The 27,720-nt window shown below is 35.2% G+C and overlaps 1 protein-coding gene across 1 annotated transcript in view; it reads right to left on the bottom strand.

Annotated features, from left to right (window-relative positions):
• The window catches only part of LOC140752147 (zwei Ig domain protein zig-8), a 340,703-nt gene extending 313,886 nt beyond the window's left edge, over positions 1-26,817 (bottom strand). Inside the window, exon 1 of the mRNA XM_073086330.1 lies at positions 26,638-26,817. Within this exon, the coding sequence (XP_072942431.1) occupies positions 26,638-26,640 (3 nt within the window). The 5' untranslated portion in view covers positions 26,641-26,817. The remainder of the gene's footprint in view (positions 1-26,637) is intronic.
• Positions 26,818-27,720: the final 903 nt, after the last annotated feature.

Genomic DNA, 27,720 nt, shown 5'->3' with positions numbered 1-27,720 from the left:
AATAACTTATAGTATTTTTAAGGTAACATGTAAAGCAAATGAAAAGACAATAAGAACTTAGCACCTATTCTAATATAATGTTCTGTAAAATACAGATAACTAATTTTGGTTAGTTGTAGCTACAATATTTTAGTTTATATACATTGGCTCCACGCGAAGGTTACAGACAGATCTAGAGTCTAGAAAATGTAGGTCAGGAAAAATCGTAGTATGGGGATATAACTATAGAAAGTGCTATTTATTTTTCATTTAGCGGTAAGGCAAATATCATGCGGAAATCATTAATATTTTCATAAGTACATGAAATTTACCAAATTGCACATAGACAAAATTATGGACCAAATACTTCTGAACGCAAAAAGAGGTAGAAGATAGTAAAGGGTTGATGACGATGCGGACATCTTCACACACGACAGGGTCAATGACACAGACATGAAAACATAACACATACCTACATACATACTACTACATACATGTAACCTATATGTATGTGAGACTTTATTGCTACGCTGATACAAGGAAACTCGGCCCCATATGTGACAATAACGTTTTTATGGTTCCCCGTAGTCCCCCCGTTTTATTGATAAACTTTCCCATGAAATCTGTTTTCCTAATGACCCCTTTATTTCTTTACGACACTTGCGTATCTATATTATAAGACAATAAATCTGAAAATAAAGAACTATGTGAAAAATATTTTTTTTACTTTCATAGGATTTTATTACAATATTTAAATAGCATATTAAAAACAATCCACTTGATAGTAATTGGATTCTGCCACCCGTGGATGTCTGTAATCAACCCCGGATAAAATTAGAATCCTACCTGAGGTTGACTACAGACTTGTTGCTACCCCTGAAGACTAAGATGAAACGGTGATTTGGGGTAGAATTGATCAAAATCCCTTCTTAGCGGATGCCTACGTCATATCATCTATCTGCATGCCAAATTTCAGCACGATCCGTCCAGTGGTTTGGGCTGTGCGTTGATAGATCACTATGTCAGTCCGTCACCTTTGAGTTATATATATTTAGATAGATAAGTACTTAACCCTTTTATTCACATGTATTTACATTCCCGTTACAATTTCACTTTCATATTTTTCTTAAGAAAATAGCAAAAATTGTGAAAATAAATTTTATTTTTACATCGTTTCATAAATAATCCCTTTAGTTCCCTAATAGATTTCAGGCAACTAATTCTCTAGTAAAACCAAACTTAACGACAAAATATAATATAATTACGAACTTAACTTTAATTTTATAGTTATAACCCAATAAATTTAAGATTCAAGCCATTTTAGTGCTTATAACAAGGTACTATGATACCCAATCGCTTGAGATAGTATTCGAAACAGAATTTTCATCCCGGGGGAGGTTGGGGACAAAAAGATAAGGTGTTATAGCCACTAATGACTGTTTTTGACTTTGTGAATATTTGACCAACGGATATTAAAGAATTTTGCTCAGAAAGACTCGTATTATTTATTACTTTTCTTATATTAAAGATGGAATCGTACATTATAATAGTTCTGCGGATTTTAAAACTTTTATAAGCTTTTTATACTTTGGAAAGTACGTTAAGTGGTGTTTGTTTTCGTTTGATAGTTATTAGATATATCGTGTTAAATGCAATTATTTTGATGAGCCACTGTTAAGAACTGGTCTCTTTTCATGAATAGGGCTAGAGCTGGAGAAATGGTGGTACGAGTATGATTGATGCTGCTGGCTAATTTACTGCTGGGACGACCATCTTAATCATTTGTAATTAATTTTGATTAGTTTCTTTTTTTGCAATAATGCAATACCACATTACTGTACGACGTGACGAGGGTATATACCAGTTAGTGGTCAAACCGTTCCATAAGTATTGAAACCACTCATAAAGCGTCTAAAAGGCTTAACAACTGTCACATTATACAACCAGGAAATATTATTATATTAACGTATTATCGTTCAAAAAGTCCAAAGCACGGAAATGTGTATGTTTAGCTACTATCTACTGTACGAAGGAAGGCAGGACTAAGGACCTCGGGTAAGACTAATCTTATCCAGGTTTGATCACAGGATTCACAGGCGTCCATGGGCGGCAATAGCCACTTATGATCAGATGGACTGTATGCTCGCTTTTTTATATAATTTTTTTTTTTTTTTATAATATAAGAGTAGCAGACGAGCATGCAGTCCACCTGATGGTAAGTGGCTACTGCCGCCCACGGACATCTGTAATCAACCCCAGATAGGATTATATTCCTATCTAAGGTCGACCACAGATGCGCCGCTACCCCTGAGGACTAAGCTGGAACGCCTCGGAAAAGTCTGTCTCCCTTACCACACCCTTCAAACCGGAACACAGCAGCGCCTAACTGCTGTTATTAGGTAGAAATAGGTGTGGCGGCGGTGCCGCCGGAGTCGAACCTCAAAGGGTTCTACCACCTGCAATATAGGAGTAGCAGACGAGTATGCAGTCCACCTGATGGTAAGTGGCTGCTGCCGCCCATGTAATCAACCCCAGATAGGATTAGATATTCCTGAGGTCGGCCACAGATGCGCCGCTACCCTTGAGGACTAAGCTGGAACGCTTCGGAAAAGTATGTCTCCCTTACCACACTCTTCAAACAAGAACACAGCAGCGTTTAACACTGCTTTTATGAGGTAGAAATAGGTGTGGCGGTGGTGCCGCCGGAGTCGAACCACAAAGGGTTCTTACCACCTTAGCTTGCTTGCTACATCCATATTAATACTAGCGATCACGTCTCACTCCTGACCGCATCCGACGTTGCTCAACTTTATATGGCTACGTAGCCGCAGGGCTAACGTGTAACAATGTGATATTCAAAAGGTTCAGGTTACAATTTGCAAATTTGGTAGCTATTTCAATTATTAATTTCGATTATATATGTGGACGTCGGATATCTACTTACATTTGTAATATGACGCTTAAAATATATTGTAAATTAGAATTTGGTTGGTCCATAGAAAGTATTTCATACAACTAGGAATTTTGAGAAAATTGTAATTTATAGTTTAAGACTAATATTTGCCTTGAACCCCAAAACTACGATCTAAGGAACTGGATCGGAATAACGAATAAAAAGAAATCAAAACTGCGTATCTGTACCAAATCACGTAAGAATAGTGTTAAGAACTATGCATTAAAAATCAGAAAAAGAACATGCAGCTCACGTCATGTCATGTCAATATGGATGTTTGTAATGCCGAGCTCAAATAGGACGAACTCCTAACTCGAGTGCCACGAGCCGCAATGTTTGAAGCAAATTCGCCCCGTGCTGTAAACGCCTGTTAAAAACAAATTTACACAGTATTTTGAGGCCACGAATTCGCACTGTAAATTCTAGCATTCTATAAATTTGCCGTTTGTATTAATTTGAAATTACATTTGAAGCGAATAAGGCAGGTAATACACGAGCGACAGCTCACAACGACGTCAGTCGCCGATTGTAGCCAGCTATCGTCAGTAGGCACAACAAGGCGATAACAGTCACCGTCTTTCATTGACCACGGACGACAAAACATGAGCGCTTTTTTAAAATCATTAGAAGCATATAAGTAAGGTAATATACCAGCGTCAGTGAGCTCATACACGACTCACAACTCACATCGACAACCGTCGCTGATGGCTTGGCTACCATTGTAAATAGGCGCTAACAATAAGGCGGTAACAGTTGGTAGCTTATTGACGGCCGACGACAAGACACGATCGCCGTTTCAAAATCATTTCTTGTCAGTCGCTGACGATAGGCACTGACTGTGTCATTAGCAACTACAACCGAAATATAGCAAAATTGCCGGCGAGGGCTGTCTCCTTGGAGAAATATGTTGCAGGTCCTATAGATAACTGACTGCTACAGCCACTAATAACCTAAGAACTTAAAAATAAAAGTTTGTTAAAATGGACGTTCTAACATCTACTTTATGTACCAATCATAATGTATATCAATGTAACTTCACAAACAAATGGAACATTCATGAATAATATTTGAATAGTAATAAATTATAATATTTCAAACAAACATTGTACATAATTGTAAATACCTCAGACGTGTCTCTGAAATGTTAGTTAATTATTTCTTACCGAATACAGAAGGTCTTTAGAAATTTTGGTAACGAGTAAAAGCTGATAACTAATGAGTTCTGAAAGTTTGTAAAGAGTTCCATTTTACCCCCGCGTTCTCACTTTAGTTAATTGTTGTATCGTTGTAAAGGCCTGTATGCATAATCAATTTTTGTATAACTAACCAGCTACGTAGGCATGAATCATAACATTATATAATAAAAACTTACAATTTACTCCATTATGAGGTTTATTTCTAAAAACAATGAAATAGGTGTTGATGTTCTGCCGTGATTAGCCAGTAATTCATGATAAGTTATTTTAATTATAGATAGATATATCACGAAAAGTAAGTGATTTGCCAGTGCTATGAAATTCAAAATCAAACATTTACATTATTTTCAGGGTTCTATTTCCAAATAAGCACAGGAGTCCACTGGGATACTTTTCTGTTTATAACATTTTATATAACACTAATTAGTTAAATCTTATTTTATATGAATATCATATAACACTGGACGAATTTAAACTTGTTACATCAACATGTTTATGAAAATAAATGTTACCATATTTTTCTTTCTTTCTTTACAGACAGTGCACAAGCTCCTTTATAATTGTCGATACAATTACATTTTGTCACGAATCGCATGCTCTTATGTTTATTTGTTTAATAACAAGTGTTTTGAGGGCGTTGGAAGCGTTTAATTGAATTTGATGCTTCCATTTAAAGGGTGATGATTAACGGTGTACGTTGAAACATTAATATACAGGGTGATTTTTTTCTGCGTGGCGAATTTTAAAACTAAATATATGGATTGCCGTTAAATGCTAAAAGGAGTTATAATTTTAGTACCATATATAACTGAATAACTATTTAAAAAAAAAACATTTTTTTTCTCTTGCTGTAATTCGTAAAAGTACACTTTGATAAAAAAAATAACACATCCTGTATTATACCATACTCGGAAATTGTCGCTTATAAGGAATAAATTTTGGAAAGTAATGATATGATAATGATGACAAACTAAAGGAAATTTGTTGTTGTCATGTTTGTAAATTACTACGTCAATTCTTCATGAACATAGCGTCTCTGTTTTCTGAAAATTAAGAAATAAACAAGTTTTCAATCTTGGACTTCTAACTAAATTCGGCCAGTTACTTTACCACCCTTGAGTACTTGAGGAGTTAGAACACCCCTTGTACGTGTATTTGGCTTCCACGCCCTTCAAACTAGAACAAAGTAGCTCTTAACGTACTTGTTAGTCTAGCTCAGGACTTCAAAGAGATATACACATTAAATTGAAACGTAACAGAATAGTAGGTAAATGTAAGCATAATATGTTATCCAATAATAATACACTCCTATTCGGGGTTCCTGTGGGATACAGTACTTGATTCCAAGAACTCGTATCCCCAGGGACACTTCGAACAAACAGTTTAGTTTGTCTAAATATTAGTTTACTACTTAATACGAATGTCGTATCTAGGGTACGTCCACACTAAAGCATACAATTATACATATGGATGGTGAAACATTAATGGATAATTCAGTTATAATACGTATAGTGTGTTTAAAGACCAAACCACACTATGTTATTGTTCATAAATTTTATGAAAAAGACATGCTGTATATTTTATGGAAACAATAATTAAACATATCGATACTTTATTGAATACTTGCAGCGTTTTAATCTTTATAACAGAGATTTTTATGTTAATATTTAATTATAAAACAATAACTATAATATCAATAACTATAAACAATATTATAGTAACAAACCTTACTTAATACAGCTTTCTAATTATGGCTAAATTGTTACTATTTTGATTTAAAATATTGTACTCGTATATTAACGTTGATCAAAGTAACTAGAAAACCCCATTTTTTTCAACCTTTTTATAATTCGATTAAAAAAAACAAGAGCCACTTACAATTTTGTAACTGCTATTTCTAAACTACAACGAAACCATTCCCAATTTAATGTAGGTACATCACTAACCAAAACATTTCTCATTCAGATCAAAATAATCGTTTTAATAACATCAACAAATTTGTATTCAGTATGGGCGTCCCTAGGCGCCTGGCTTATAATAATATTTGATTTCCAAGACTTGCTCTCCCAGAGGTTATCGTTCACATAAACAGTTTAGTTTGAACAAAGATATAAAATGTGATTATACTAAATCATCTCTCAAATATACTTTAACACCGCACCATTTAGGGATTAAAAATGATTCACAGTTTCTGATTCTAACTTTTTTTTACAAAAATAAAATCAATATTTGTAAGGCATTATACCAAGTCCGCACACTTGTCATACCGTTACAAATTCAAACGTGTGGATAGAGTATTTGTCTTGTTTATGAAGGTTTGCAAGCTCTTGTAGCGTCACTTTTCATCAAGCTAAACGTTTGTAGAAGTATAGAGATTGCAGCAAACGCCAATACGACGCAGTTTTAATTACAATGTTACGAATTAGGTGAGAATACACGGTCGAAAGGTCTTTGAGTTGCGACAACGTTTAGGCAACAGTAGGTACACTGTACAGTACCCTTACCATGAGTTTTCAAAACATCACACAATTTTACGTTACGTTTATCTATTACTCTCTTCCGTTTGCTTCAGTAGACTGAGTAAACGTAACAATAAGTAAGTGCTCAAGTCTTTATATGTGGGTCACATGTTCGCAAAAAAGAGAGACAAAACATAAAGCGCCATTTTGTCAATTTAGACATTTAATGTTACGTGACTGACACTATAGTTCTAATACAATTCGCTAGGGGCGCTGATTGGAATTGGTATGGGCAAATACGTAAACAAATACCAAAACAGTAATATTTGTCAAAACGTAAAAAGTAAGGGTACAGGTCGCCCCCGGACTAGATAGATCGACGACCTACAAAAGAAGGCGGGAAACAGCAGGATTTTAAGGGCATGAGACCGGTTCCATACCCTTCATATCCAGCTGCGCTGTCCTTTTTATTTTTTTTTTTGAGGGGGAAACCTTCAGAAGGTACCCAGTGCCGTGAGAGCGACAGGGTTATGTGAGACTTTTACCGCCCTGGTGGCCGTCCTCGACGCTGCGTAGAGCCCGGACCTTAAAGGATTTATGGATGAGTTAATTTACACAGGATCATAAACATTATCTACATTAATATAAAAACACGCTGTATATATATTTCGTAGAATATTTAATAGTAGAAGTCATTCGAAAACGTTTTATGGAAAAGTTTTACATAATTTCGAGAAACGTTCAAAACATCCCTTCCGCCAGTAATTGTAATAATACTAATTTATGTCAACAATGACATACGCAAAACATTCCTTTGTAGGGTCAAACAAAAAGTTTTTGGAACTCCGAGGACCGCCCGCACAATGAATAAGGAATTGTTGGAACATTTCCACTCGACAATTAACTCGGTTTAAAATATTTGTAATGGAGTAGTGGTTTCGAATGGCTTTAAACACTGGCAATTAGGTCGTTCCGGGATACATATCGGTACCTTAATTCGCAAATCAGCCAACTCCACTTTTTGTCAAAATGTTTTTTTTTTATTTATTTTGATAGTAAATGGCGTTGAACGATATCAAAATAAATAAAAAAAAATTCGAAGTTAGTGATGTGTTAGAAAATTGAAGGAAAATATTGGAAGGACCAAAATTTATGAGTTATAAAAAATGTTGTCAAAGGTGAAGGTGAGGTGAAGTCTTACATTTCGCATGTGGTCACAGATGGTTTAAGCCCCTATATTATTTTTAGGTTCCATAGGCATAGGAAAAAATGAATTATCTTCAGGCCGTCGGAATACGTAATTAATATTTGATCACATCTCTAAATTACCTTTGCAAGTAAATAGGTACCGAAAGCTATATATTTTATTTAAATATTATTTTATATAAAAGTATATAAGAAATTATCGTAAACAACTCGTTCCTATTAAATAATGTAAACAGACTTCGCACATGAACAAAGTATTTTAACAAACTTTGAAACAATTTATATACTTCCACAACACACATTCCAAGTTGTAAATGTTGACACATAATTAATTTGATGTATTTTGTATGTATTCACAAATTATTGCCCCACTGCTGGGCACGGGTCTCTCAGAGAGAGAAGAGCTTAGATGAGCTTAGATTTCCACAGTACTGGTTCAGTACGATTTGGCAGACTTCACACACCCATGTTTACTATAGATCCAACGTTTAAATTTGTTACAAAGTTTTAAATAATACTTTATTTTCATATAGTAAAATTGTTCAAAAATATTTATTTTATTGTCTCTCTGATTTTCCGGGATTCCCGCCTTAAGCTTAATATCTTGTTTCATGCAGATTTTGGGAACGTTATATTAAAAAGAAAATGTATTTTTTATGCAAATAGTATAAAAGTTTATAAAAAAATCTAAAGTGACATTTTTGAGGAAATATCAAGTATTTTGTTAACATCACAACAACGGACACCTCTTTTTCGACAACAGACAACTCGAAATTTGTCAAATTGCCTTGACCAGCATTTATTAAAACCTAATATTGACACTTGGCAGTTGGCACCAGTGGCGAGGACAATCAGCAGTCGCCTCTGGAAGCCGTCCAAGTTGTTGTGCTAGGCGCTGCTGTGTTCCGTTTTGAAGGGTGTGGTAAGGGAGACATACTTTTCCGAGGCGTTCCAGCTTAGTCCTCAGGGGTAGTCTTGCACACATACTCATATTATCGGTTATCGGTCAATTATAACTGTCTGCAAAGTAAACGTTGCAAATATACAAAGACAAACGAATACAAATAAACTTACCACGAATAACAGTAAATACTTCGCGGTTGTTGCTTATTATGTTCATGTTTTTCTTTCAGAGAAAATAAACATATCATTTTCAGTACACACTTGTGCCAAAATATACGCTAGACGCAATTAAGGGAAAGAATAGAATGGATCCAATAATACCTAAAAATAATGGGCTATATACTTTTTCTTGGACGCAATTTTATTATAAACTCGCCCTTAGGTCTGACTCTTTAGGTTTTTCTAATTACGGCCCCCTATTAGCGCCCCTAGCGAGCTGGCGTCGACTTTTTTTACTGGAGCGGTCTTACACCGCAAACTCAATTGGAATTATTTATTCTAACGGGTTATTGAAGCTAATACATAAAGAATCTCGCACTCATTAGTTATGCACATAACATGAAGACATAAAAAATTAACATATAATATTTATTTATGAAAGTAAAGTATCATTATTATGAGTTTATTAACAATCTGGTAAAATGCCGTTGCATCTGTTATAAACAAAGCGATTAACGCCCGTTTTCAATAATCGATCCATGAAATGTTTTGTTTACCAAAAATCGACATTTGATAACGTCCCACAAGAAATTGTTAAATTTTGATCTTTGGCAGGCAAAAATTCAATGAATTGATTTTTAATAGCTGCCATCCGTGAGCAGACATTATCGGGATTTTCATATAAATACGACCATTTCAACAACTTCAGAGCGAACTAGCAGTTTGGCGCGGACTATAGAAACCTTTGTGGTTCGACTCCGGCGGCACCACAACCACACCCACTTCTGTCTCATAATAGCAACGTTAAGCTCTGCTGTGTTCTGATTTGAAGGGTGCGGTAAAAAAGACATACTTTTCCGAGGCTTTCCAGCTTAGTCCTCAGGGGTAGCGGCGCATCTGTGGGAGACCTCAGGTAGGAATATCTAATCCTATCTGGGTTTTTTTACAGATGTCCATGGGCGGCACTACTTACCATCAGGTGGACTGCATGCTCGTCTGCTACTCCTATATTATAAAAATATGAGACATAGATACACTAAGAAAACATTACCCTCCGTGGTAAATTATTAATCTTATATATAAAATTCTCGAGTCACAATGTTAGTTGCCGTACTCCGCCGAAACGGCTTTGCCGATTTTCAAATTTTATATGCATATTCAGTAGGTTTGAGAATCGGCTACTATCTATTTTTCATACCCCTGACTGATAAGGGTTGTTCACCCTTAACATTTTTTTATATATATGGCAACACAACATTTGCCGGATCAGCTAGAGGTTCATTGTAAAAATAGTATATATATTTTCATTAGTATTAGAACTACAATTTAACTTGAACATCAACATGCAAAACGTTAATTTCCCAATTATTCTAAGACTGCCCTTGACCGTCCGCCCTTGGAAGGGTATTAGTTTTACTAATTAAGGACTCCCATTAGCGAGCTAGCGTTGTCTGTTGCCGAAAGTATTCTGTCGTGAAATTCGAGTCGAATGGGGTAAAATGACAGTTAAATTCGGCAATGGTAATCGCTGCTGTTTCGCTGAAGGGGTAAGGGAGACGTATTTGTCCGAAGCATTCTAACTTAGTCCTCAAGGGTAGTGTGTCATTGTCAGGTAGAAATCTTATCTGGAGTTGATTATATGTCCATGGGTGACACTAGCCACATAGCATCAGGTGAACTGCATGCCCCTTTGCTACTCCAATATTACAAAAAAAAGTATTCTGTCGTGAAAATCGAGTAGAATGGGGTAAATTATCAGTTGCCAATTTTCAATACTAGGGGCGCCACCACCACATAAGTTATTGAAAAAGTAATCTATAAATATGAATGTGTTTTTATTCTATTCGAAAGGTTTTTTGTTTAATGAGAAGAAGCGGGGAATTGAATTCACAATTATATTTTTCCGTAGATATATTATTTACAATAATTAATTGGCTCTAAAAAAATTGTAAAGTCGGAGCTTCGTCTAAAATTACAAATTGTGATGCTAAAAATATATCAAGTGTATTCCTTCTTCGTTCTTTGAAGCTACCAATTTTATATTTTACTCGTAATATACAAAGAATAAGAATAAATAATACAACTGTGTGCAAAAATACATACCGTGTATAAATGTAACATTATACTCATACACTCGATAAATAAGCCAGGGCTGTGAGAAATGTATTTAAAATTCCATACGAACAATACCACGTTCAGTACATTTATTAGGCTTCGATACGAAAGCCCTAGCTTCGAATTTATGGCATTCTAGCACAAGCATGCACTAGCTTGGAGTTATATGAAACGGATTCTTTTATAACTAACAATGTATTAGATTCTTCGTAGCTTCAACTAAATATGAGTTATTGAAAGAACTAAAGTGGCACGAATTTAACTTTTTATTTTGTCTTTAAAAATACATTTTACTGTATTTTAATTTTGTGTTATTTAATTGTATGAATGCATTTTACAGTATTAATTTCTCTCTAGATATTCGTGGACATGAAAGTAGATAGATCATAAGTATAGATATCACACCGTCTTGTAATTGAAGGAAGCCATTAAATGGCTTAAACGGCGGACAATTCTGTCAGCCATTTCATGGCGTAATTTACGCGGAACAATGCCGACATGCTCAATTAAATGGTGCAAAATACGAAATCGAAAAAAAAGTGCGCATTAATATCGTTTCGTTCGTAATGATCTAAAATAAATCGTAAATGATCTAAAAACTACATTTTTTTTAATATTTTTCAAACACGAAAATAGATGACAGTGACAATTTCAATTGTAAAAACTGGTTACATTTTCTTGTTAGGAGTGACTATTTTTTTACTAATTTATGAGATATATATAGATTCGATTTTACAATATAAATGAAAATAAATAATAAACTTAAATAAATATATAAATAATAAATAAAATCGTTACAAATTATTAAAACAGCGATAATGTGTAATAAGCACTTATGCTACCCTTAAGCGTATTCCTTCAAAAAATACTACTAGGTACAAAAACAAATCGATAAAATAAAATATTTTTAGATCGCTAGTCACAGGGCTCTATAGAAAAATTGCAAAAAGTTCTCCGTCGGACGCGACGCGTTGGAAATTCCTCTGCAAATGTACCCAGGACAATGTGGAGTTTGCATCGCTTGGTCCTTGTATTTTATTTCTATTTTAAATATTTTCACGTAACTATAACTATAGGTGTGTAAATAATTTATTTTAAGAAGATCATCGTCATCAACCTATCACTGTCCCACTGTTGGGCACAGGTTCCTTCTCTGAGTGAGAAGGATTTGTCCATAGTCTACCGCGCTGGCCAAGTGCGTAATGATAGACTTCACATACTTTAGAAAACTTTTTTACGGTTTCTCAGGTTTCCTTATGTTTTCCTTGGCCGTTAAAGCCAGTCATCATAAATCTAAGCATTTATAATATAAAAATTGATTACAAAAACAACTGCTTAAAAAAAATAATAAAACAAAAAGCCAGGCAAACAGAGGCTTTAAAATTAGTTTCAAAAATCTTGAACCGTGCCCGTCACGTAAGTGGGGAGGTTGGGGCATATTAAAATTGGGTTTATTGGATGTAATGCTGTCACGCTTACACTGGGTCCTATCTTAAATAATACCTCATGGCTTAATAGAAAACGTGTGAATTAGAAATGGAATAAAAATAATTCTGTACATTCACCGTTATATTTTAAAATAAGTGCGGTGAATATTTTTTTTAATTCAATGTAAAATTCTTTATCCGACTGACTGAAAAGGGGTGATGCTTTGTGGTATACGTAATGGAATAATAAATAATTCTGTTTATTCGCTTTTATTTTTTTACAATAAATGCTGTGAATATTTTGGTTTAATGCAAAGGATGGTAATGTTTTTTGGTTCATCTCCGTAAGTATGATGATAATATGGTTATCTTTGTGACGTTCCTGTTGTGTATTCAATTCGCCGACTGTACTAAATAGAGATACTTTTCGGATATTAAAACTGTATATGAATTTTTGTGACCGTCTGTTTGTTGAAAGCTTGACAGATATATTGATTTTTTTTTGCTTTGTTTTCTTATTATTATTTTTCATAGTGAAATGTTATTTCGTAAAGAACACAAGTCACAATTAACGTAGATCTAAAGTTTCTACACTCAAACTTACTATGAACTTATAAATATCATCGGTATTATATATTTTTGTGACAAAATCTCCGTCATCTCCGTCTCCGTTTGTGACAAAAATAATATCTCACATGTATCACGTTTATGAAAAAAATCCACCGATCCGTTCAAAATGAAAGGTGGAAGAAAATGATACGTGCACGTCACGTACGGGGAGGTCGCGGCGTATCAGAATTGGGTTTATTGGATGTAATGTTGACACCTTGCTTACACGGATTCTATCTATAACGGCCTTAGCAGACTTGCTTTTAGTGGCGATTCGCGTTTCAGCGTTTGAATCCAAACCACATCTCGTTTTGGCGTTTCGTTGCATTTGGTCACCGTATATCCGTATTATAGGGACTGCATAAATTCTGTATCGCGTTTTAAGGAATAAAATCATGATACGTGCTCGTCAGAATTGGGTTTATTGGATGTAATGTTGACACCTTGCTTACACGGATTCTATCTATGACGGTCTCAGCAGACTTGCTTATAGCAGCGATTCGCGTTTCTCCAATTGCAATAAAATCGCATCTCATTTTGGCGATTTGTTGCGTTTGGACGATGTATTAAAAAACGCGCGTTTTAGCGTTTGCATTCATCGCGTTTTTCGTATAGTAATCATTATACGTGCACGTCATGTACGGGAAGGTCGCAGCGTATCAGAATTGGGTTTATTGGATGCAATGTTGACCCCTTACCAACACGGATTCTATCTATAACGGCATTATCAGACTTGCTGTTAGCGGGGATTCGCGTTTCGACGATTGCATTGAAACTGTACCTCGTTTTGGCGATTAGTTGCATTTGGTCATCGCATCCACGTAACAAAAACCCAGCTGCTTAAAAATACAGCTTTTGTCACTTTCAAAATTTAGACGAATCCAACGACAACTCTTAAGTTAAAATTCATCACGCCATTTGAGCTGTGAGGCATGCCACACAATGAAAGAGGCATTCGTAAACCATATCGGGTAAAAACCCAATACAATATAATAGGTCGAGAATACATTGAACACATTATTTTTGTTTATATTTATATAACACTAACAATAAACTTTCTAAATCAAACAGGCATTAAAAGTTAAATACCCAATAAACAGCAGCCGTATTTCTAACAATATACGTGAAAAGGTTTCAGTGTTAAGGCTAAATTGTTTTCACACGAAATAGTGCCTAATTAACGCTCTATCACGCTCCTAATCCAATTTCCGAAGTTGCTTACACTCGTTGTTTACAATGTCCGCAAAATAAAGCTTCAAACATTATTTCGTCGGAAAAATAACAGCTATTAGGAATTTTGACGGGGCGCGATTTTTAACCTGTTAGTTATAACTGCTAATAATGTTAGTGAAAGAATTTAAAGTTAGAAGAGCTTGTGGTTTAATTGGGGAGGTACTTTCGTCTTCTAGCTAGTATATCGCTTTCTAGCTTGAAGGAAGTATTTTTAGTGAAAATGAATGCTGGTTGACTTATATAATATCATCTTAGTAATCAGAAGTGTCAACGTATCATTAATCGATTTTAGTTTTTTATACCTAACGATTAAACAGACGTGCTACCTGATGGAAAGTAATCAACGCCGCCTATGGACATTTGCAACACCAGAGTCGCCAATGCATCGCCGGCTTTGAAGGAGAGCTCTTTTGCACCTTTTTTGAAGAGCCCCACGTCGTAGCGCTCCGGGAATACCTCAGGAGGAACTTGTCTATACTAATATTATAAAGAGGAAAACTTTGTTTGTTTGATTGTAATGAATAGGCTCAAAAACTACTGGATCGATTTTAAAAATTCTTTTACCATTCGAAAGCTACATTATCCACGAGTAACATAGGCTATATTCTATATGAAATATATTTGATAAATAGATTTTGAGGCGGCACAAGGTGTGGCGGGTCAGCTAGTTTTAAATAAACTTGATTACAGATGTCCATTAGCGACAGTAACCACTCAGATTAACTGCAATTTTATCACAAAAAAATCCAACAACAACGGCTCTTATGGGATTCAAAAATATATTATTATCTATATTTTACAATCAGGAATATCAGGAATATTTTTGGTGTACACGTTAAAAAAATTATTTTATTGCTGTCGCTAGTGCTTACGGATTCTACCACCTTTAATCTTATAACTATAGTTCTATTTGATTTATAATTAAATTTTATAATAACAGGTCTACAAAAGAGAACGGTAACATTATACAACGGTACGGTACATACGGTATTTATACAACTTTGTATAAATAAAGAAAAATTAAATCTAAATGTATTTTCGGTGTTGAAGTCTATCATATTCAAATTAGAATTAAAGTTAGCAGCTGAGAAGGCACTTATGATAACTAGAAAAGCACTTTAACTTTCTAATTAATTAGAATTCCATATTAATTGTCTTATTAATTGTAGACATTTTAGACGGTTATTGTTTTCAAATTGAAGGTACCTATGAAAATTACTACTGTATGGATATATTTGTTTTATATTTCATTGCGTTAGCTATTGTGTTTTACGAGTAATTTCGAATCTGTAGCCTTAGTAAGAGTGTTTACGTTTTTTACAAAAAATACTGTTTTGGCATTTGTTTACGTATTTGCCCATACATTTCCAATCAGCGCCCCTAGCGGATCGTATCAGAACTTATTGGAAATATATGGGAAATACGTAAACAAAAACAAAAACAGTCATTTTTGTCAAAACGTAAAAACTCATATTAAGGGTACTGAATGGGCCCACTGCAAGCAGCGAGAGTCAAATAGTGTGTGATTCGAATCCTGGGATTCGAATCACACACTATTTGACACACACACACAGGAAAAAACAAAGCCTGGGCTTTGTTTTTTCCTTTTCCTTAGTGGACTATGGCCTTAAATTATTTTACTCCGAAAGGAGATCCGTGCTCAGCACTGTGACATTAATGGGTCGGTGACCACTGGGCAAGGATATAAAAAAAGTTGACAAAAATCTTCCATAAGTCAAGATTTGACGACTGAGGATAAACATTTATTGGCTTCAAAACTCTATGAAAACTTCTTAGATATACAAGTTTCATTGAGATGGTTTTTGCATTTAAAACAAGCGATATATCATTTCTAATACGCACATTACTCCAATATATTCATAGTACGCGGCTATTGCTATCTTCTACTATAAGCGTCTCAGTTGGAAACCGCACAGGATTTACTTTAGGGATGGCGATCCAAGACCGATTAATCGAAGAATCGATCTTTTAGGCCAAAAAAACGATTATTATAATCGATCTCCAGTACTGGATCGATTTAGTGAATCGATTTTTCATCATAGAAAATTGAAAGTCGATCTTTTCGAAGTTGGTTAAATGTTTTATAAATATTACATTATGAACATTGTTTGCTTACGGATTTTAGTGCTTGTTTGGTCCTGATGACTATTTTTGTTCGCCATCTGCGCCCTTTTTAGATGAAAAAGATCGAATATTGATTTTGGGAGAATCGATTCTTTGGACCTCGATGTTTTTTTGTAAACCAATTTGTTGTTCGATTCGAATAGATTCAAGAATCGATCCTTTTCGAAAAAAATCGCCACCCCTAATTTATTTCGTGAAAGTTGCTAGTGGGCATACTTTTATAACTGCTTCTAACGATAGCCTTCTGAATATCTCGATTCAAATCCGAGGCACGCACTTTTGATTTATTCGGAGTTCGAAATTGTGCGTATTACAAATTAATTATTATTCCAGCGAGGAATATTCAAATATATTCCTATGTGTACCTAACAACTGTACATTATGATTAATGCATATATTACATAACTTAACAAATGAATTATTCTTGAAACAAAAACCTCACTGTTTAAAAATATAGTCTATATCACTCTCATAATTTAGACGAATCCAACGAAACCTCATTTGTTAAAATGATCAAGCCGTTTGGGCTTCTGGACTTATCAAAGAATGTGACATACATACTACATACAACATACATATATGCATACGTTCGCAAAACATTACCCACGTAATCGGGTAAAAATACCGTTACATTTTTATTAAGATAACTTTGTGAAAATGTATAAGAAAAATCTCACTACAAATATAAAACAATGTACACACGAAATTTATTTAACATTTACTAATTATCTTGAAATTCGTTACACCCCAGGACACATACATTATTGGACCGACCTTGTAAGTTTATTGCGTCTTCAGTGTACACTGTAGGCACAAAATAGTATAACTTATTTTATTACCATCTGTTTTACTTGAAGTGTGTGGTAAGGGAGACGCGTTTATACCGAAAATTCTACGTCCTTAGGGTCCTCGTGTGTGGCTACGGGTAGGTTTCCAATCCTATCTGCGTTAATAAAGATGTTTATTGGACGGTAGTAGCTACTTATTTCTGGATCGACTTTTTACCCGAATATAATTTATTACATGAGGTATGTTTTCTCGTCATGAGACCTATAAACCTTCCTTCTCATTCTGAGAGGAGACCCGTGCCCAGTAGTGGGACAGTAATGGGTTGTTGAAGAAGAAGAAGAAGAAGACCTATAAACCAGTAACAGCAGCAGTTGAAAATGTGGTTATAAATATGTAAATGTCCTGATATTTGTCGTCAACCCGTTATTATCCCATTGCTGGGGACGGGTATCCTCAGAGTGAGGGTTAAGGCCATAATACACAGTGATAGCTAAGTGCGCATTTGAGAACTATACTTCACACACCTTTAACAACTTTATTCCAAAAGATCTTTCAGGCTTGTAGGTTTCCTCACTATATTTTGTTCAACCATTATAGCAAATTATAATTAATTTGTAATATCGGATACGCACTTAACTTTGAAAAAATCAAATGTACCCGGGATTCAAACCTCGGAACTCAGGGCAGACACATCAAGTATCAAACACTAAGTCAAATCACGAAATCTGCACACCCAGTACAAATCCGCTTAACTTTACTGTTACCCAACCCGACTCATACATTTTCAAATGTACCATTTAACTGCCATTTCGATATGAACAACAATTTGTCAAACTCGCAACCGTAACTAACGGGTACTGCTAATACCATAAATAATTCAACTTAGTTCCTTCACGCGAGCAGAAAATGGGAATACGGCGAAGCAAGTATTCCCAATTGTTTGCAGTTATAAATTGTTTCGGTTTATGCCGGATAACTTAACTAGATACATAGTTTAACTGGAGACTTATCATGGAATGAAAAAAGTAGAGTGCTTGAAAATATAGCCTATGTCACTCGCATTTTAGACGAATCTAATGACACCGTGGCGACTTCCCGCTACTCGACAAGAGATGGCGCCACGAGTAATCTGAATCACTCTATCGAAGTTTTCTAATTATCCTGTATATATACAAGTTCTGAACTGAGACTCTCGGAGCACGGCCGCCCCCGGGCATGATCACCAAGCCCGGCGGGAGATTCCCCTTTGCCCAAACACCTATAATGCTAAAATCCCTGAAGCTGGGCTGCGGGGAATTCTCAAGGGTTTGTAAAGTTTGCTAAACAACACATGGCTCGGTGGACAAATTTAAGCGTATGGAAGCTGGATGACTAACATGACACTAACATCTACGTCCTTAAGGAGTATAAAACATCTGTGATCGGCTTCAGATAGAACCTCTTCTATAAGGAGTTAGTCGCAGATCCATGCGTAGTGATACCATCAAGTAGAGTAAAAACATGTACTTAGCTTTTAGAGTACGGACCTTGGACTAGTATGCTCCCAGTACGAGACTTTAGTGATCTATGTATGCAAAAAAACCGCATGGATTGTGCATGCCAAATGCATCTGCCTTATCACTTATCTACAGAATTCGATTGTTGATCTGCAAATCCAAGAAAAGCATTCAGTAAACCTAATTTGTAGTGTATTATCGATTACCTACTATAGGAATTAGGGAACCTTGTTAAAGGTTATCCGGCTCGAACTAGATGAGGTTACCCTGATCTTTTACCTATTCATTGCAACCCATCTGATCTAAAGTGATCGAATTCCGAACAGCCCGAAATGTTATCTGGCGTCAATTTACGTCTGAGGATTAAGTTAGATCGTTTCATAAAAATATATACTAAAACTAGCTGAGCCCCGCGGTTTCACCCGCGTTAAAAAAAATATGCGGGTGAAACCGCGGGGCACAGCTAGTTCTAAAATATAAGTAGCCTAAGTTACTGCTTATTACATCAGCTACCTGCCAATAAAAGTCCCGTCAAAATCGGTTCAGCCATTTCAGAGATTAGCCAGAACAAACAGACAGACAGACAAAAATTGTAAAAGAAATGTTTTGGTGTATGTACCGTATGTATATTCATATGCATGTAATAAAAAACGGTTAGTTCAATATTAAACACAGACACTCCAATTTTATTTATATGTATAGCTATAGGTATACCTTACCACACTTTACAAAACACAATACTTCAAACAGTTATCCTAGTCAAGTAATCTTAAGATCAAACGATCTAGATGTTTTCTTTTTCTTTTTTTATTGTATAGAAGCAGCAGACGAGCATGCAGTCCACCTAATGGTAAATGGCTACTTCCGCCCATAGACATCTGTAATCAACCCCAGATAAGATTATATATTTCTACCTGAGGTCAGCCACAGATGCGTCGCTACCCCTGAGGACTAAGCTGACACGCCACGGAAAAGTATGTCTCCCTTACCACACCCTTCAAACCAAAACACAGCAGCGCTTAACGCTGCTGTTTATAAGGCCGAAATAGGTGCGGCGGTGGTGCCACCGGAGGCGAACCAGAAAGGGTTCTACCACCTTTAAGTACGTTTATAGTATTCATGTATTTCAAGTGATGAAAGCACTAAATATCGTAATCAGAATTAAGTATCTAAATTCAATAGTACGATTTACATGTATATTTATATTGTATGAGATTTTCTATGACATGAATGTAATTCGAATGAAATTAATTAACTTTTTAACTTAAAAAAAATTGCAGCAATCACATTTTTTTGATGAAATTGTACATAATGATTAAAAAAATTTTTCGAATTTGAGTTTTTTTCAATTTTTTGCATTTTCTGAGAACATTTCCTATAGTAATGTATATTTTTTTTTACACCATCAGAAAGTAGATATTTCAACGAACAAAAAGCCGCCAAACTTTTTGAAAAAAGCTGATATTTTGACGTCAGAATTTTCGATTGAAAATTAGGGTGCTTTTTTGATATAAAGTTAAAATAAGGCGAAAAAATAAATATTTTTAATCAAATAAATTACAGTATATTTGGGACATAATAAGGTAAGTTTTCACCAAATTTCGTAGAAAAAAAATTTTTTTTGAAAAAGATATAAATAAAAAACCAAAAACTTGGTTTTTTGAATTTTTCACCAAAATTTTGAGGTTATGTGAAAAAATTGCAAATACAAAAGTTGTAGATCTTTTTATTACCTACAACTTTGCCATTTAACTTTTTTCCATAGGACTTGTAGTTTTGCCGGAAATCAAGATAAACCATTTTTTACCCTTAAAAACTCACCCCCTCCACTTCCCGAACTCGGATCGTCTGTAATTTATTTTTCCTTTCATTTTGATCATATTTCCCTCCTTTTCTAATGGGTTTCATCCTACTGTAATTTTTTTTCATTTTTTACCATTTTTAAAGGTATCGGCACTGGTCTATAACGCCGCGTCAGCTTCAAGCAACTTGTTTATTTACTTTTAATGGAGAACAGGTAAAATAAGTTATATTTAATTACAGTTGGTAATAAGGGCTACTAAAGGTGGTAGAATCCTCTGTGGTTGGACTCCAGAGGCACTACAATTATTTCTGCCTTATATAACAGCAGTGTTAAGCGCTGCTGTGTGCCGCTTTGAAGGTTGCAATAGACGTGTCCCTGTAGTTCCGGGACTAGAATAGGGCTACGGTATCCCCTGCCTGTCGTAAGAGGCGACTAAAAGGGGGCTTCTGGGGTCGCGTGTGGCAAGAGTGGGAGCTCGAACCACCCAGCCAGTGGCCCCGGGAAAGACGGCAGTATTTGGTTGGTTGCATACCGTCGTACGGGTCAGACCGTGTGGCGAGCGCCAAGCTCACCTGGGCGGAGCCCGACGGGGCAACACGCTAAGAGGACGTATACCCGAGGCGTTCCAACTTAGTTCTCAAGCGTAGCAATACATCAGCTGCCAACTTCAGGGATCTAATGTTATCTGGAATTGATTATAGATGTCCATGGGTGGCAATAGCTTCTTAATATCAGGATGGCCGCAAGCTTGTTTGGTAATCAAATTTAAGTTAAAAAACATTATATAGTGTAGTATATATTCATATACTATTTAGATATAGGACTATTTAGATTTAATGACATTGCCAATGAAACTAAATCATCTTCGATGGTTAGATAGGAGATGGGAAACTAGTTCAAACTAGTCAAATTATCACGAAAACTATGCAAGTTATGAACTTGGGAGCAAATTCATATAGTATTTTGGATGACACGCAGTATGTCACAGTTATCTTCTATATATATTAATTAAAATGAATATATATATATATATATATATGAATATATATATATATATATGAATATATATATTATTATATAGATTATTTAGTATTGTATGTTATTATGTTTATTTAAATAAAATATCGTCATCATTAAATATAATAAATGTACCTATTAAAATGAATGTTTGTCTGTTTGTACTTTATAAAACGTAACGTAATGAACGGGACGTACGTAATCTATGCATTTGATCATGTGATGATCTTTAACAAAGTTGTTGTGCATGAGCCCACGAAGGTTTTTGAGTTGGTACAAGCAATTTTCGATAGATGACGCTGTCATTCCAATGAAGGTACAAATTTTCAGTTATATGTATGTCGTTTTATTTTTAAAACACGAACGAAGCCGCGGGCACTACTAGTTTTGAATAAATGCACAGCTGAAGAAATTTAATGGATATAAAATAGAATAAATCACTTCTGGTAAAGTTTTATTGTTGTGTAAAAGACGTAATAAGATCCGTTTTATCGATACCAAGTCTATATAAAAGATAATGTTAGGTAAATGCAATTAAGCTTAAATACTTATAAAAGTAATAGCGTTTGTTTCAATTCCATACTTAATCCATTCATTTACTTGTATCTCTTTATTATTTACAACGAATTGCTATAGCAATTCAAAGAGGAAATGCTGCCAGCATCTTGGGTATCGCCCAAGGAAAGCGATGGTGATATTTTTTTATGGTAGTTTTTAAGTTTTTATATTTTTGTATTTCTTTTTGGTATATAGGTACATTTTGTATATAATTTTCTATTAGTGCATAATTTTTTTCTTTTTAATTCATTTTTTTTAATAATTTCGAATATTCTAATGTATATAATCCTAAAATTATTTAATAATTTTTTTTTTTATAATTTCATATAGGCAATTAATGTAAAAACAAAAACCTGGCTGCTGAAAAATATATCTTATTCAACGACACCTCAAATTAAACTGTTGAAATTCATGAAACCCTTTGGGCTGTAGGACTTGACAAATAATAAGACATACATACGCACATACACACGTACATATATACGCACGAAATACATTCCCCTCCGCGGTCGGGTAAAAAACTCTAAACACTAACAATTTTTGTACACGAATTTGGCCTTCACTAAATGCTTTTGCTAGCACATAATAACATCACTGATCATAACGCAATCAATATTACCTGCAGTGGCCACATCTTGACATACATTGGAAGGCATGGTGAATTATAATATCATTATTGAGCTATTACTAGCCTACAACTGGTTTGAGTTTGTTACAGAATATAAAACGTTGGCTAAGGTTATGTAACGGCCTTTGAGTTCATCACACTATGTTACATACATAGATTAGTAAAGATTACTCACTACATACTAACAAGAAAATGTACCCAGTTTTGAGAATTGAAATAGTTGCGTAAAAAAGTTTTGCCACGTCTTCGTGCTAAAATGTCCCTAAAATATTTGAAATAATTATTTATTTATTATGTAAATTACGCAGTATTAGTTATTTATTCGTAAATTTTCTCTAAAAATGTTTTTATTTGTCAAGAATTCAAAAAAAGAACTTACTAATAAGTCGTTTGTGGCTTCATTCAATTTCAAGGCTGGCAAGTATCTTTACTAATATATGGTTACATATTACATATCACAAATTTTTGAAAAAATATTTGCTATTTATGTATCACAAAAGTGCTAAGTTAGGTAACTAAACAAACTGAGTATTGTTTGTCGTGATACGAAACAAAAAACAAAAGAAAAAAAAGCGTAGATAGATTAATCTATCACTAGTTTTCGTACACGGTTTCTTTCCACCGCAATTTCACTGTGACCACGATGGATACAAGTGAGCTTGCAGTCCACTACATAAAGTGGTCACTGCCACCAGTAGACACCTATGACCAAGGTCTACCTGAATTACAGATATATTGCCATTCCTGAGGACCTAGATAGTTTCCTCATACGTAACTCAGCCGGCAATCGCGAAAAGAACTGTTTCACACTGGGGAATGGACCTCTAACAATCCTTGATGACGTGTGGCGGACCGATTAGCACACTGTCTGGGGCGTACAGGGTTCGATCCCCGGCCAGACAGATATATAAATGATGAATTTATATTTCTGTACTGACTCTGGGTGTTTCTATGTTCGTGTAAGTATGTGTTCAGGGCACCAACAACACGATCCTAAGTTAAGGCTGTGAGTCTATAAAGTGTTTAATTACATAAAGAACAACTGTTACATTTCCCTTTGCCTCCACACCCTACCATTTCCATCAGTATTACGTAAAAGTATTTGTAAATGTTTATAAAGCGCCCAAGGGTCGTATTTATTGGGGTACCTACCAATGTTAATGGCTGCCGCGAAATTACAATGCCGTTATAAAATAATTTGAAATTTCTATTGTGATATAAATTCTCCCTTAAGCGCTGATGGCGTAAAAGCTTAGGTTTCCCATCCTTGAGGCCGGGGTTCTATATGAACCATAAAATATTTCTAACGTAAATCTCTTTTTGATTAACTTAAATTATTTTTTCTCCAACAAGCGTTGAGGACGGCCACCGAGAGGGTTTTAGTGCGGTAAAAATCCCACATAACCCGGCGTCGCTCCCACGTCGTCGGGTACCTTCTCAAGGCTTCCCCCTCGAGAAAAAAAACGGATACAATAAATCAAATCATATCAGTAAGATTATGTAATTTCGCTTGCGATGTGGTATATCACAGAATGCATGCGCTAAATCTATTTCGTTAGACGTTAACAGCGTGTCCTATATGAGCGCAGACTTCAGACAAAATATACGCGACGAATAGATAACCTCTCTTCTTTGGGAAGTCGGTCAAAAGGAGATATTCCTACTCGGATCAAATACTTGCGAACAATGTAAAACACAGCCTATCTAAATTCTACTTTCAAAGTTACTAATGTCCTGCCTACTTACATTAATTTCAAGTGATATTATGTTCTGGTTAGAAGTAGCTTAACATTGCAATAGCCTCAAGGGTATCAACGCAACTATTGTCGACTTCGAGTTCCAATCCTATGTAGCGTCGATGACAGATGTCCATGGATGGCAATTACCACTTTTTATAATATAAGAGTAGCAGACGAGTATGCAGTCCACATGATGGTAAGTGCCTAATACCGCCCATGGACACATGTGACCTACCCCAAATAATATTATTCGCCGCGTTCGCATCAATAAATGTACCGCTACCCCAGAGGACTAAGCTGGAATGTCTCAAAAAAGTATGTCTCCCTTACCGCACTCTTTAAACCAGAACACAGCAGTGCTTAACACTGCTGTTATTAATCAGAAATAGGTCGCGACACCTATGATGCCGCCGGAGTCGAACCATAGAGTATTAGTTAGATTATTATATCTATTTCATAAACTCCTCCAAAACTACTTAATAATGCCACAATAATGTTAAAGTAATAGTATGAAAACGACGGTTCCATTAAATTGAATACGGAGAAAATTAATTATTTCTTTGTTTAGGTTACGTCGGCAGTGTAGCACCTAAGGCGTGCCAACTTACCGCAGCCAACGGACCTGTGATCGATCTTAGATGAATGGTTTCGCTCCTATTTGTGGTTAAGTACATAGAACTAAGGGTAAGGTAAGGAGAATGTAAGCCTCTATACTAATTCTGATGTAATGCCTACATCTATTGAATGAAAATCTAAATTTACTCTATTTTGTCCCGTATGCTTATATTATCAAGTCGATAGAAATCGATATATTTTTAATCAAAATTTGAATGAAATCAAAATATTTTGCACAGAATGGAGCTTTTTAAAGCTTAACTAAATTTAGGTTTGAAGGTTGTGAATAGACAAGCGAGGCGATTAAATTCAGTTATTTTAGTCCAGAGAGGTAGTTACAGCCGTGGTTGATCGTATGTAAAATTGGAATAATATTTAAGATTATTCCAGATGAACCTAGTGATCGCAATCAGGTCAACATTTGCAGACTCATTAACTACTTTAGTCTTTTATTAGTGACTGTAATCTCACCATTTATATTATATCCTTATATGTAGTCCGAAACATATCTTTTTTGTCTATCTGTTGTCTGTCTGTCAGTCTGTTTGCTTGTCTGTACGCCTCTATCATAAATATTCCATTAAGTTCCGACAGATTTGTTAAAAAAACTTTCCATGGGTAGTCAAATGCTATTTTTTTATTCCGTAAAGATCATAAATTCTCAGTTATCATCAAATACCTTTGCACGGGAATGCAGCAGTCGGCCTGAAGGCCGTAATACATAAAAATAAATGTAATCATAAAATATGTTTGAGTACGGTATAAAAAGATAATGTTATGATGTATTTTAGATCGAATTATATTTTATAGAGGTCGATATGGCCTCAGAAATACCAGGGTACTAGAGGAGTGTAAGATATGTAGGATATCCTTAGGCGAGTAAAGTAGTAATTTATTTTTAAGTTATAAAATAAAAGTATCCTGTTGATTATGAATATTAAGCTTATTATATTCAAAATATTTTTGCATATCTAAAAATATATCATCTGGAATTAATTAACGTATATAACCTTATAGTTATAAAATAAAAGAAAATCTAATGAAGTAATTTCAATTGTGGTTAATGGAACACAGTTAATCAACTCATACCCAGTTATTTAGCTATGAATCCATCCAATTATGTGAATTTCGTAATTGAACCATTAATTATACAGAACGTATCATTAACTTTCTTTAAAAGTTCCTAAAATAATTAAAGTTTAACATAAATTATAAAAAAAACACTTCATTTTAAGCGCATTTGTTACAGTGCTTGCATTAAAACTTTCGTGAGATTGACCTAAAACACGAAAGCCAAAATGGAAAAATTCTTATGCCAAATAAAGAAGTATAAGTGGCCATTCCAACCCATGCAGTACGAATCTCCCTAATGTATTCAAGCCGTAAATTTAGATTATTATGCTCTGCCGAATATCACCAACATGAATATCTGCACGCTATTTCGGTCCTTAAATCCCAATCGTATTCTTCAACATGTAGGTATTCAACCCAAGGTCGTTAAGGTAATTTTTCCCTGTCGATTCACGCAAACAAATACGATGACTATTAAAATTATTTGAATACCTATTCAACTAATCACGCCGCAGCGAAAAGTAAACATAAATTACCATTTTTCCACACCATCAAACGGGCCAATCCGGTAACATCTGGCGGCGATCCGTACCACAGTACATCATGCGAGTCTCACAAAAACTCTCGTCTCACTAAAAAAAGCACAATTAAAAACACAATCACCGATTTATTTTGGCTGAATTTTACGATTTGCACGAACGCGGCGTAGAGGTCGCACGGCGGCTACGAAACTGCCGCTACGGCGCTACGACGGCGGCCGAGGATTGCCGAGGATAGCCGACGCGCGCTCGGGGGAGCTAGGGCGAATTTCGCTCACTGTTTCATATTTTATATCGGTTGGGACGAACGGAATTACGGAGTTTGCTCGGGTAGGTTTTTATAGCGTAACGGAACCGAGGCGGCTGGCGCGCATTCTATTTGGGAGGTATTTTTTCAACTTGTGTGTTCGCCGCGAAATTTTTTATTGTTTGCTTCGCCCCACACTTGTAGGTCGTGTGATTTTAATGGAGCATGGGCGTGACTCGCTCAAAGAAGTAATAATGCGCTGATTCGGTACTTACATTGACGTGAATGGATGGCTGTTTTGTACGGAGCTCATTCGTGATGTCACCGTATGTACGCTTGTATTAGAAGGTTTACTGCTCATTGGACACGGTAATGTAATTAAACTCCCTTCAATTCCCTTCGATAAGCATTTCATAGCTTAATAATGATAAAATTTGGTTTATCTATGTTGTGGTATATAGGTATATAATATGTTATTCTTACTTAAAGCTTAAAATAGATATTATATAAATTGGATATTTGGATTATTGTCTAGTATCTAACGATTGCCCATTCATCATCACTGTCCCACTGGTGGGCACGGTTCTGAGACTCATATACTGGGTGTGGGGCTGGTGCCACTATTATTAATAATCAAACTATCCGATTTTTGAATGTCATAGTTCTTCTAGGCACAAATTGTCCAAATGTCTATCTTTGGTATAAAAACATTAGATAGATTAATTATTTATCAATAATGGGCGTAAGGAAGAACATTTCAAATTGGTATCTTTAACCTTACCTTTCCTTCAAATTTGCCTACAGTATAACAGTGTCACTTATATCTATACATT

This window comes from Epargyreus clarus, unplaced genomic scaffold, assembly GCF_041222505.1.
Source record: "Epargyreus clarus isolate Ecla_fem2 unplaced genomic scaffold, WU_Ecla_fem_2.2 ptg000024l, whole genome shotgun sequence".
Taxonomy (NCBI): domain Eukaryota; kingdom Metazoa; phylum Arthropoda; class Insecta; order Lepidoptera; family Hesperiidae; genus Epargyreus; species Epargyreus clarus.
This window is presented reverse-complemented; position numbering and strand designations above follow the sequence as displayed.